The 13,317-nt window shown below is 51.9% G+C and overlaps 1 protein-coding gene across 1 annotated transcript in view; it reads right to left on the bottom strand.

Annotated features, from left to right (window-relative positions):
* DVL3 (dishevelled segment polarity protein 3) overlaps window positions 1-13,317 on the bottom strand; it is a 31,484-nt gene that overhangs the window by 329 nt on the left and 17,838 nt on the right. Inside the window, 14 exon segments of the mRNA XM_031055502.1 lie at window positions 1-180; window positions 469-681; window positions 1,292-1,459; window positions 1,688-1,819; window positions 2,565-2,714; window positions 3,247-3,314; window positions 3,815-3,891; window positions 4,089-4,228; window positions 4,521-4,590; window positions 4,966-5,059; window positions 5,323-5,458; window positions 6,037-6,143; window positions 6,536-6,657; window positions 9,563-9,632. The exon segment at window positions 1-180 is cut by the window's left edge and continues 19 nt beyond it. Of these exon segments, the coding sequence (XP_030911362.1) occupies window positions 1-180; window positions 469-681; window positions 1,292-1,459; window positions 1,688-1,819; window positions 2,565-2,714; window positions 3,247-3,314; window positions 3,815-3,891; window positions 4,089-4,228; window positions 4,521-4,590; window positions 4,966-5,059; window positions 5,323-5,458; window positions 6,037-6,143; window positions 6,536-6,657; window positions 9,563-9,632 (1,727 nt within the window).

The raw sequence follows: 13,317 nt of genomic DNA, 5'->3' as shown, positions 1-13,317 counted from the left end.
TGCGCGTGCTGTGCTGGCTGGCCGGCACCGAGCGCTCGCTGGCCGCACGCTCGCGCCGCATGCTGCTCCTCGTGGTGTGGTCCGACTCGCTCCCACTGCCGCCTGACTTCGACTCCCCGGTCTTCTCTCTCTCCTTCCTCCTCTCGCTGCCACTGCGATTGGAACCGCTGCTCCGGCTCCCTGCGAAGCATGTGAGGCAAGGTTAGGTGCCAGCCCGGACAAGTCAGGAAGAACAGATGGATCTCCTCTAGTCAAGGGAGGACTGCAGCACGGTCCGGCACAGCCAGGCCCCAGCACGGTCTGTGCTCTCTATCTCCCTTCAGCAGAGAGTCCCACGACCCTTCCGAGATGGCTTTTACCCTGGCTTCCCCCACAGAGGGCCTTGCCTAAGCAGCCTTTTCCTGCTGCTGCCCTGTACTGAATAGGCCATCTGCCCATCTACAGGCATATTTAGTCCTTTTCACTCACCTTCACTGTGCTGACTGCCTGCACTGCCCCCTCCGTAGCTGTAGCCTGGGTCAGGGAAGCCGGGATGGGGGTTGTATGGATGAGGTGGTGGATACTGATATGGGAAGGCCATAGGCCAAGGTGCGGCCCCTGGGTGGGGGAGTGGAGCCAAAGTGTCCTGATCAGAGGCACCGCTGGAGCCATCATGATCATGAAGAGATAGATTAGCCATGTCTGCAAAAAAGCAGAGAACAGGGGTTAATCCAAGCAGAAAAACAACCATGTGTGGTGAAGCAGCTTTCTGTCCATTTTTGCTGATAGACAAGGACAGGATACACAAGGAGACACAAGAATTTGGCACTCTCCCTGTTAGTCAATGCCACCATTTGGGCTTCCTGGCTGAACAACTGCCAGGCTGTGGGAGTCCAAGCTGCCACTCTAATACAGAGACCAGCTTGGAGGGAAAGGACCACATCAGAGCTACAGCTCACCCTGCCAATTCCTTCCCCCATTTTATCTGAGCAGCCAACCTTGAGCACCAACCCCCTGCCAGCACTGAAATTCAGAGCCTGAAGACAGTCAGTAAAGACTAAGACCCTGCTATGACTGTCCAGGAGAAAAGATCACATAGTAGGTGACACTGTCAATGCTGCTTCCAACTTCACTACCTCAGCAGCAGGACAAGGGAGCTGGGATATTCTTCATCACTCCCTTAACAGAGTCTGTAGAACAAGGGGCCCCGCCTGATGGCAATGGCTGCAGATGTGTCCCCAATGTGTCAGCAGGGCTCTTCAGGACCACTACCCCTCCACCCTCTCCCTCCCACCCACGCCAAGAGCCATACTTCCACAGAGGTCCCCGAAGATGTAGTAGCACTGCTCCGAGAAGGTGATCTTGTTCACGGTGTGTCGGATGTAGCCAGCCTTCAGCAGGTTGCTGGCATATTTGCGGGACTCACGGCGGTCTGTAAAGCCCTCCACGTGGTGATAGAGCCAATCTACCACATCCGAACCTGCAACCAAATATAGAGTTAATTTGGCAAGAGAGAGGAAGACGGCAGCCCTTCAGGCAGTGAGCCACACTGGAGCAAAAACAAAGTGGGTCAAAAGGTTCAATTTCTGACTGTTGCCTAGTCAACAGTTTGTTTAGGGTGACAAAGATGTTTCCTTGGACATCTGCCTGAAAACAGGCCACCCATTTCCCAGTCCCTGCCTCTGCTGCGGGCAGCACGGTCTCTTACCAATGAAGGCATTGGGGATGGTGATCTTCAGCCACATGCGGTCACGCACCTCCAGGCCTGACTCTGGTGAGGCCATGGCTTTGACAATGGTGGCCATGTCACTGTGGATGGACAGGTGAAAGTCATCGAGGCCTGTGGTGTGGATGAAGGAAGGCAGACAGAGGTGAGAGAGAGTAGAAGAGACAAGAGGGCTACATGGAAGCATCACACAGGGGAGGAATGGGCCAGGGAACAATACATCGCAGACAGCCTCGCGGTACATGCGGTGGTACCCCCCTTCCAGCCTTCCCATGTTATCCTTCACAAGTCAGCAGTTTCCTCTTGGGCAAAGCCCAGGCAAGAGTCACAAACTTAAAACAAACTCTTGGCTTGCTGCCTCACCCAAGCTCTCCAGACCCTTGCTTCAGGGCTCTACATACCAGATCATCCCAAACCTTCAGAAAGCAATCAAGAAGCCTGTGCTCAGCACGACCCTGCCCCACCACAAGGCTCTTTGCTCTCAGCTGCCTCCTCTATCTGCTGTCTGGGAGGAGCTCTCAATTGCTCCAGGGACATGCTGAATCCCTCTGGCTCCACATTCTCAGCAGCCAACCCCTGACTAGTCTCAGCCTTTCCTCTACACCTGCCACAGCTCCTGGCTGCAGCCAGGCTCCTCTACTCTCCTCACAGAGAAGGCTTAAAAACATGTTAATTCTCCCAGGCAGAACTCCCACTGACCAAAGTGCCAGCCCAGGGAGAGCTGCCTCCCTCCCAGTCCCTTGGCAGGGCAGGTCAGGCCCACCCCAGCTGTCCCCAGGCAGATGTATTGCTCCCTTCACAGCAGAGTGAAGGTGAGGGGGCCGTGCAGCGGGTGCAGCACGGAGGCACAAGGACTTACGTTCGGTCTCTGGGATGGAGCTGGTGATGGAGGAGCTGGTGGAAGTGATTGTGCTCATGGATGGACTCATACCGTACGCTGGGTAGGTGCCAGTCATCGCTGCCGTGTGAGACACCCAGGCTGCCGGGTCGATGGGCCGGATGGGCTCACCTGCAAGGAAGAAACAGTCTGTCAGCAGTTGTAAGAAATTATCAGCTCATCAAAACAACCTCTAGGGAGGGACAGGGACACAGCACAGCCCATTCCATCCCCAGTATTTGCCGGGACTCACCCGGATCGGAGCATGGAGAGTCTGGCCCAGCCCAGATCCGCTGGGGAGCAACTGGGAGAGAAAGAAGAGAGGGAGGGTCAGCAGGAGAGGTGCAGAGGGAGAGATCCCCCTATGGCTTTAGGGGGGTTTCTCTTTCCTCTGGCGCCCCGAGCCAAGTGACCTCCCTGCCCCAGTGAAACGCGTCCCCAGCGTGATGTGGGAAGAAGGGCTGGGCTTATGGGCATTTTGGTTTGGAATTAGGACATAGCAGCCTCCTAAATGGAGAGCTGAAACCCCATCAAACCCCAATTCAGTGCCCCATGGAGTCACACACACAGGGGAGGAACAAGACAACAACCAAGTAAGTGCTTAAGGCAGGCCTCTCACATGAGCTGGGCACCAGCGCTAAGGGTGGGTCAGCTATCCACTTACTCCTGGGTAACGAGAAGCAGCCCCGCGGACTGGGGTCCCAGCACTTGGCCACTGTCAGGGTGATGGGCCTGCAACAAAAAGGTGAGAGTTAGAACCAGAGCACAGTAACACAAACCCCTGCATGATGAGTGGATGCTATGTGCCAGCTCTCTCCTGGGAGACAGGGAGAAGCTGCTAATATAGTGACTTTGTTCCCCTCCAGCTACGGGCTTCCCCTACTGACATGAACAAAATGATGTGACTCTGCTTAGGGGTGCTGATGACCCAAATAGAATCAGAGAATCACAGCAAAATTTGTTTAGAAAGGATCTTTAAAGGTCATCTAGTCAAATTGCCCTGCAATGTGCAGCAATGCCCATGGCATCCCCACAAAAAAAGGGGCACAGACCCCAACTCCCTGCAATTCTTGCATTGGACATGAAAACCCAGGAATCAAAGCAACACCAAACCCCTAAGTTCTGAGCTTCTGCAGAGGCACTGGAAGAAGCGGCTAAAAGATACAACTCACACACTCCAAGCACAAACTGGGCAGATGTCCCTGGATGGAAGGAACAACCCAGATACTCACCCCGGCTTGTGCACGATTTCCCTCAGCACCCGCACAGCATCATCGTTGCTCATGTTCTCAAAGTTGATGTCATTTACCTACAAAAAACACAAAAAGGTGAGTCCCAGAGATGTGACCAGAGGCTGAGCTCCCCACTCAGCTCAGCAGTGACTCAGCTTCCCTCTTCCAAGCATGACTTCCTGGGTTTAGCCTGCCAAAGTTCTCAGGGAGGCTTCTGGGTCTTTTCTTACTGCTTTCCCAGGCCCAAAGATGGAGATATGTGGGTGTGAAGTACCTGCAAGAGCATGTCTCCTGGCTCAATCCTGCCATCAGCTGCCACAGCGCCTCCCTTCATGATAGAGCCAATATAAATGCCTCCATCCCCACGCTCATTGCTCTGTCCCACAATAGAAATGCCCAGAAAGTTGTATTTCTCTGCAGAGATGGAAAGAGAAAGAAGTAAGTCACTCCAAAGCATCAAGCACGAGCAGACCTAACCTCAGTAAAACCACATCCTAATGGTGGTGATTTGCACCCCTGTCCCAGAGAGATGTCCTAGGACACACAAACTCTTGAGAGACAATTTCTAGAAGAGAAGCCAATCTCCTACAGAATCCATCTTTTCACTCCTCCCCCATGTGCTCTCTTTGCCCCCTCCCCAGTTCCCTCTCCATGACCCAGTCTCGCTCTGGAAGGACTGCAGGTTCCATGCACACCTCCCACTCACCCATATTCAGTGTGACCGTGATGATGTTCAGGGACATGGTGGAGTCTGTGATGCTGCTGAAGGACGAGGACTGCAACGTAAGCAAAACATGAGATGTCCTCCTGTGCCTCAGTAACATTCCCAGCCCTAGCTTCCTCCACTTGTGCTTTCCTTCCTGCCCCTCCTTGTGGCACCACCGCCACCACCCACAACTCCAGTCTTATGCTGGGAGCTTTGCAGAGCCAGAGAACAGCCATGGTCCTAATGACCTCTCTACATCTGGGACAAGGCCTGTGGTCCCAGCTCTTGAGGCTAGATTGACTTGGAAAAGGTTCACAGCATTTTTCAAAGTCTCAGCACTTGGACACTTGTCCAAAGCCATGCCCACAGCAAAAACAGCTGAATCCCTGTGAGCCCACCCTGACCTGCAGTGCCCTCCCCAGGATACCCAGCCCTTCCCTGGTACCCGCTCAATGCGTGGAGCCTTCTGTTTCCTCCGGCGGCGCTTGTGCCTCCTCATTAGACGGGAAGCACTGCTTTGCTCTGTTGAACTGCTAAACCTGCAGGCAAAAGCAAGAGTCAGCCCTTCTGCTGCCATAGGGGTGGCTCTGGCAGCAAGAGAGCCATGGAAATGGCACAGGGAATAGAGGACTGCAGGGGCAGAGGAGAGAACATGCACATGGGGGACAGACAATGGCAGAGGAGTCTGCTGGGTGAGATGGAAGCAGGTCTGAGCCCAGGACTACTGAGCCCTGCAAAGGCATCTCTCTGTTCTGAGAGTCAGGGGGAAATTAGTGTTTCCCCAAGACCCAAGCTCTCCTACCTGCTGGTGGAGTCATCTTCATCTGAATCAAAGAAGCTGGTGGTCTCCAGCTCACTGCTCATGAGTGTGGAGGAGCTCTCGTACCCACCCAGGTCTCGGCGCCGCTCTCCCTTCACTGTCCCATTCACCCTGGGTGCTGTGAAAAGACAAGAGTCAGCGGGCTTGAGAGAAACCCTTCGCCTATGCAGGGCTCATGGCAACCTCCTCAGAACAAATCTGGCCACCAGTCAATCCCATCTAGTGCCAAAAAACTCCCAGTCTACCCTGGGATCAGATCCATCTCCTATGGGATACCTCTTCTATCGCTAGGATGTGAAGAGGCTGTTCCTGGCCCAGCAGGAACAATGCTGCTAAACTTGTGGAAGACTTGCAGCTGTCTCCTTGGTAGAGCAAGAAGCAGCACAAATGGCAAGGCTAAAGTTCACTCTGCTTCTCAGCTAAGAAGACAGAGGCACAACTGTCTCCTGCTCTTGGGGCTTCTACAGGAGATATCTCCCTTGACCTCAACGTGTTCAACACCAAGCTCTGATGTAACACAGGTGTTAGCTCCTACCTCCAACATGAGGCTATGGCCCTTCTAAAAGCTACAGAATAGCCCTTTTGAGCTGGAAAGGTTCTGCAGAGCAGAGAAAGCTGCCTCAAGTCTGGAGCTGGTGCTGCCACCATGCCCCAGCCATGCCCTTGCAGAGCTCTCACCATGCTACCAACACTCACCATGCTCAGGCCCATCTGTCCGACGAGGTCGTTCCCTCTGTGATGACACCACCGAGTCTGTCTCTGTCTCATTGTCCAAGTTTTCTCGACTCCCCCCAGTGTTAGGGCTGTGATGAGATAAAAGCAAACAAATATGTTCAACAGGGAACAACTTGACAAGGCACTCTCTACCTCTGTCCTGACCTACACAAGGTTCCAGCCATCAGCTGTCTCCTTCTTGAGGGACAGGAACAACCACAGCACATCTACAAGTGCAGGTCAAAGGACTGGGGATGCTGTGCTGGCTTTTTCCCTGCATTATTTTCAGCATGCCCTTGTTTGTTGAATAATGCAGCTCCACTTCAAATCAGCTCCCAGCCCACTCTCCTCCCCTCTTGCTGGCTGTCATCCCTGACAGTTTGGGTAAGAGTATCCCAGCCTGGTCTGGGATACTGGTCTGGGTTACAGCAAATGTACCATGTAGCCCTTGGAAACCAGAACAGATGTCCATGTAACTTACTGGAAGGAGGGGGGCCTGGAGTCTCCGATTCCTCCTGTGCGCTCCATGGAGGGCGGCAGCTCTGTCTGGTTATCAGCACAGACCGAGCCAGCATCTGAGTGGGAACCCTCTGCAGACACCAGCTGGAGGCATGAGAGACAGAAAAGGAAACTGAGAAAACATTTATAAGAGTGGCCAAAGGAGCTGGCCAAAAGCCTGCCTGGCGCAGGATCTCATTTCTGGCAGTTGGCAACAGCAGATGCCCAGAAGCAGGTATGGAACAGGCCAAGCATGTAGCAACATTTCCCCCCAAGGCCTTCCCAGACACTGGCTATTTGTGGCTCAGGAACTCCTGGCCCAGCAGTGAGGCCCGGGTGGGTGACAACTGAGCTTGGACACTGACATCACCTGCACACCCACACCACACACTCAGGTAACCTTTAGCACACATCCTGCAGCAGGCACTGGATTCCCCCAGTTCTCACACTGGGAAAGGCAGTTACAAGTCATTCCTTTCCTCAGCTCTAGCAGCCTCTACACTTCTGCCTTCAAGCTGTGGGATCCAGCAGGACTTTCACCTTCACAACCCTCAGAAGCTGGGGGTAACAGAGCTCAGAGCCAAGGCTGGCTTTGAAATAGACTCTTGAAACAGGCTTTTTCTGGCTTCCATATGTTCTTCACAAACTTTCATGCTGTGTTCAGCTTACTGGCTTGAGCACAACCTACAGCCAATCTCTGGGATTCTCAATGGATTCCCCAGGGCCCAGAAAGGATCTAACAGAGGTGAGGGATATACATTGTTGCTCAGGACAGACAAAATATGAAACATAGGCTGGAAAAAAGCTGATAGATGCTGTCCAAACCATAATACCCAGCGTAAATTCAGAGGCACCACTACTACTTCCTGGTGAGGGAACCACATCTGCATGGAGCCAAGACCAGATGCCAACTCAGATGACAGAAGCACAGCCCATTTATACAGGTCTTGAGTGCTTTCCAGCATCACTGATGAAAGAGCTGTGCCCTGCCCACCTTCAGGAACTGGGGAAACCCTCATAAGGGGGGTATGGACCCCACAGATCATCGTTAGCATAGCAGATGGGGGGTCTACGGTCAGAGATATTGGAAACAAAGACAGGGATGTAGCTGGGGCAAGGAAGACAGGGCAGCCTTGAAAAAGCCAGAGCCAAGGCAGCAGACAGGGCAGAGAGCAGCCTCATGTGTCAAAAGCTGCAGAGCCCGTCCCACAGGCCCCAGGACAAGCTCAACGGCTCCTGCTCTCACAACTGTCTAAGCAGCTCATCTCACACTCAGGTCAGCTTCTCTCCCTCCAGCAAGGCCCAGGCACATGCCTGGCTCTGCTCCTGGCACCTTCCTGGTGACTTGTCTTCCAGGATACATCCTCCTCCCTAAGGGCCACATCCCAATTCTGGTAGCCATTGCCTGGGAGCACAGGGTAGAAAAGATGCTGAAAGTGGCCAGCATTGCCTAGGGAAAAGTCTTATAACACTTTATGCTTGAAAATCTCAAGGCAACATCAAGCAAATAGATCTGGACAGAGGGAACTAGCCACAGGCAGCTGTCAAACAGCAGTGAAGAGAGTGGAGGGTGCTCCCAAGCAGGCAGGATTGATGCTATCTCTAACACTTCCAAGGCTGGGATTTCCTCCCAGGAAGGGTTTGATAATGATCCTGCACTTTTCCTGCCCCTTACACTGTCAGGAAATACTCACTTCGATTCAAGCCCCTGTCTTTCCCTGTTGCTAAAATTAGTACTGAGTTCCTAAAATAGCATCATCCCAGCTTGTCTGTCAGAAGCAGCAAAGCAAGTGCTCCCCTCTCATTCCCCAAACCACCCATGGACTAGGAGAGGCCTCTGGGACTGTCATTACCCTTCATGAACAAGAGCTGGTAGTGGTGCTCACTCTGGGCACAAGTTCCCTATAAGGATCCAGCCCAGCAGAGCAGCAGCATGGTGGCCACACCAAACAGACTCACACCAGATCTGTGCCACCCACACACTGAACAACCAAAGAGCTCCTGCAAGGAAAGCCAGCAGCTACACAGACACAAGGATCACAAGGAAAAGCACACAGATAAAAAAGGAACACCGGAATGGATTTAGAGACACTGGGACTCCCCATAGGGCAGGTGAAAGCAAAGAACAGCTGGAAGGGGTGGGGTGGTGGGACATCTTGGGGCAGATGCAGCAGCAGCGGGATGGATGCAGAGGAATGTGTGGTGGCCACAGCTGATTTCCGAAGGGCCTGGATAACCACTAGAGGGAGGACGGCAGGCGTCCGGCCCCGGCTCTTTGTGCGGGAGCCCAGCACAGCCTTTCCTCCTGCTCCACGTCATTGTTTGGTGCAGGGATAGAAGCAGAATTAGGTGTGACCTGGCTTGATTTGCTGAGGATTTTTACTGTTCAGAGGCCTCTGGAAAAAGGCACTTGAGTCTTGGTGTAGATCCACACACCCTCATCAGCACAAAATACAGCTCAGCAGAGGGAAAACCGGATGATGTGCTGTGGAGACTGTCCCCCCACTAACAGAGGGTCCCCATGGGTACAGAGGGAAGCATGCGAGCAGGGAGCAGAGCGTGTGCATGGCATGGTACTGAGGGAAAAGCTTGTCCTGCAGCTGCCCAGGCAGTACCTTTAGTCTTCAGGGCAGTCAAATCCAGTCCGCTTCACCAGCACTAAAGTCACTTAAGCCCTTTGCACCAGTCATTGGAGTGGGACTTTCCTTGGGAAGCTGACCCTGCCATAGGGGCACAGGGGTTATGCTGTGGACAGGCCATGACCATGATCTCTGGCAGGCATCAGTCACCATGAGCTCTTCACAGAGGTATCCCACATCTTCCCTGGCACAGAGCCCCCTCTCCAGCTGAGGGACTGGAGTGTGGGGATCCAGCTCATCAGCTTTGTGAGCAGCCAGCACACCAACAGTACTGAGCAGCCCCTGTGCCTTACTTGGCACTCCACATCCAAATGTTGTTTTTCAGAGGGCACAAACAGGCTGAGACACACCGAAGCAAGGGGTTTGCTTACCCACGACACCACCCGGCCGTTGAAGCAGGGAAGCTTGGCATTGTCATCCGAGATCTCTTCTTTCACCACCCTGCAGAGGGGAGAGGAGGCAGTCAGAGCTGGGTTCAGGACTTCAAAGGAAAAGGAGACTCCCAGATGGGTATTTGCATACAACACCAGGCAGCCCAGGCTTGGGGATGGAGCAGGAGAGGACTGGTAGCTCTCTCCTGCTGCTAGGCCACAGGTTCCTATGCCCACAGCCATGACTGGCAGCCTGAAGAGGAGCCAAAGACAGAATAACCTTTCTATGTGCATTCAGCTGTTTCATCCCCCAGATCACATTTTAATCAGTAAAGCCAAAATTCAGGTGCATATCACAGAATTGTTTAGGTTGGAAAAGACCTTTAAGATCATGAAGTCCAACCATTACCCAAGCACTGCCAAGGCCACCACCAAACCATGTCCCCAGGTGCCACATTTACACAACTTTTAAATACCTTCAGGGATGATGACTCCACCACTCCCCTGGGCAGCCTGTTTCAGTGCCAGATTCTTTTGGTGAAGAAATGTTCCTAATGTCCAATCTAAACCTCCCCTGGCACAACTTGTGGCATTTTCCTCTTGTCCTGTTGCTTCCTATTTGGGAGAAGAGACCAATCCCCACCTGGATACAGCCTCCTTTCAGGGAACTGTAGAGTGATAAGGTCCACCCTGAGCCTCCTTTTCTCCAGACTAAACACCACCAGCTCCCTCAGCTGCTCCACACAGGACTTGTGCTCCAGACCCTTCCCCAGTTCTGTTGCCCTTTTCGGGACATGGCTCCAGCACCTCAATGCCTGTCTTGTAGGGAGAGGCCCAAAAACTGGACACAGGGTGGAAGGTGTGGCCTCACCAGTCCCAAGCACAGGGGACAGTCCCTGCCCTGGTCCTGCTGTGCACACTGCTGCTGACACAACGCACAATGCCATTGACCTTCTTGGCCACCTGAGCACATGCTGCCTCATGTTCAGTCACTGTCAACCAGCACCCCCAGCTGCTTTCCCACCAGGCAGCTTTCCAGGCTGCCTTCCCCCACCCTGCAGAGCAGTGTGGGGTTGTGACCCAGGTGCAGGACCGAGCACTTGGCTTTGTCAAACCTCATAGAACTGGCCTTGGCCCGTCAATCCAGACTGTCCAGATCTCTCTGCAGAGCTGTCCTACCCTCCAGCACATCAACACTCCCACCCAACTTAGTCATCTGTGAACTGAGTGTGCCCTCAATCCTCATGACCAGATCATTGATAAAGATATTAAACAGGACTGGCCCCAGTACTGAGCCCCGGGGAACACCATTGTGAGCAGCCAATAGATGTAGCTCCATTCCTGACACCCTCCTGAGCCCAACCAGCCAGTTTTCTACACAGGGAACAGCACACTTGCCCAAGCCATGAGCAGCCAGTTTCTCCTGGAGAATGCTGTGGGAAATGGTGTCAAAGGCTTTACTAAAGCCCAGGTAGGAAACAACCACAGCCTTTCCTTTATCCACTAACTGTGCCACACTGTCACAGGAGATCAGGCTGGTCAAGCAGGACCTGCCTTTCCAAAACCCATGCCAGCTGGGTCTGCTTGACCAGCCTGATCTCCTGTGACAGCGTGGCACAGTTAGTGCATGAATGAAAGGCTGTTCTGTACATGCCCCATGATGGCACTCAAGACAATCTGCCCCATGACCTTCCCTGGCACTGAGGTCGGGCTGCCAGGCATGTAATTCCCTTGGATTCTCTTTCTGGCCCTCCCTGTAGATGGGCATCACATTTGCCAACTTCCAGTCACCTGGGACCTCCCTGGTTGACCAGGACTGCTGGTAAATGACAGAGTGACTCAGTCAGCACTTCCAGCAGCTCCCTCACTATCCTTGGTGGATCCCATCTGACCCCATAGACTTTGGTGTGTTTAAGCAGGTTGCTGACCATTTCCTCTTGGATTACATGGGCTTCATTCTGCTCCCTGTCCCCCAGCTCAGAGGGCTGGGCACCCTGAGAACAGCTGATCTTGCTATTAAAGACTGAGGCAAAGAAGACATTAAGTACCCCAGCCATTTCCTCACCCTTTGTCACTGTTTCCCCCTACATCGAATAAAAGATGGACATTCTCCTCAGCTCTCCTGTTGCTGACGTTATTTGTAAAAACATTTTAATCGTCTTTAACAGGAGTAGTCAGATAAGCTCCAGTTGGGCTTTGGCCCTTCTAGCTCTTCCTGCATAACCTCACAACATCCTTGTACCACTGAGTTGCCTCCCCCTTCTTCCAAAGGTAAAATATTTTATTTTTTCCTGGGTTTGAGGCAAAGTTGCCTGCTCAGCCAGGCCATTCTTCTTCCCCACTGACTTGTCTTTCAAGCACATAGGGATGGCCTGCTCCTGCATCTTTGAGATTTCCTTCCTGAAGGAGGAAAAGGAAACCTTGGGCTCCTTTGCCCTTCAGGACTGCCCCTCAAGGGACTCTGTCAACCAAGTCCCTCATCAGGCCAAAGTCTGCCCTCAGCAAGTCCAAGGTGCAGTTCTGCTGATCCTCCTCCTTACTCCTCTGAGAATCAAAAACTCTTATCACGTTGTGGTTGGTGTGCACAAGGCAGCCTCCAGCCATCACATCACCCCCCAGTTCTCTGCTCACAAACAACAAGTCCAGTGCATTCCTTCCCCAGCTGGCTCCCTCACCCACTGTATCAGGAAGTTCTTCCACGCACTCCAGCAGCCTCCCAGACTGCTCCTGCTCTACTGCATTTCCAGCAGACATATTTCCACCAGTTTGCTTATTTCTAAAGAAATACATCATTTCAGCCTCTTTATAATGATCTGAAAGAATCACAAACTATGCCAGAGATTTCTAATAGATGAAAGTGAAATACGTTAAACATGCTGCCTACTAAATGATACTGTTGCTTTTTTTTTACATGTATAATATTTCAACATCATTTCAAGCTTTATAGTTGTGCCATAATGTCACATCCCTGCATTACACAAACAGCTACATTATCAGCCTTCACAGTGAAAGAAGCACTAACTTTCTCCAAAGAAAACTGATTATTTTTTTACTCCTGCGGAAAAAAATAAAGTTTATTTTTCTTATTTTAAATATTACTGGACCCCTAAATACTTCTTCCACACAGAATCTGCAATCAAAACAACTTGTAAATTCAGAAGATTCAATTACTACTATCTTTGATAAATCAAATACCAAAATAGGCTTTAACAAGCTCATTTCCTTTTCTATCCAATGACAACATTTTAAGCACTCTTATTTAATACAAAGATATATTACAATTAGCTTGTGATGCTATGTTCCCCTTCCAACCTATATTTAAGGTAGCTTGACACATATTATGCTTAAAACATGAGGTAACTAGATAGTGAATAAATTTTGGGGGTAGGGAGAAAGTCCAACAAAAAAGAAAAAAGAACAAAGTAAAGAATGTGAAACCAAGAGAAATTATGTATTAAAAGTAAGTAGATTATAAGTATCTAACACTACTCAGAAGTGGAATCCTATCAACAGATCTGAAAGGTCCCCAAGCCAATCCCCAGGTCACGGGGAACTGAAGAGGATGCACAGGTGGGACACGGAGCTGTGACCCATGTCCCCACTGCCATTGAGTCGCAGCACGCTGGGGCTTGGAGAAACAGGCGCTCTGGGCTCCTGGCTGTGCTCCCTGGTGTGCCAACAGCTGTCCCAGCTGTCCCCAAAAACAGGACACAAGGCTTGCCAACACTCACAACGCATCAGCAAAAGGCAAATGA

This window comes from Geospiza fortis, unplaced genomic scaffold, assembly GCF_000277835.1.
Source record: "Geospiza fortis unplaced genomic scaffold, GeoFor_1.0 scaffold172, whole genome shotgun sequence".
In the NCBI taxonomy this organism is placed as follows: domain Eukaryota; kingdom Metazoa; phylum Chordata; class Aves; order Passeriformes; family Thraupidae; genus Geospiza; species Geospiza fortis.
The sequence above is the reverse complement of the archived record's forward strand: the minus strand, read 5'-3'. Positions and strand labels throughout refer to the sequence as shown.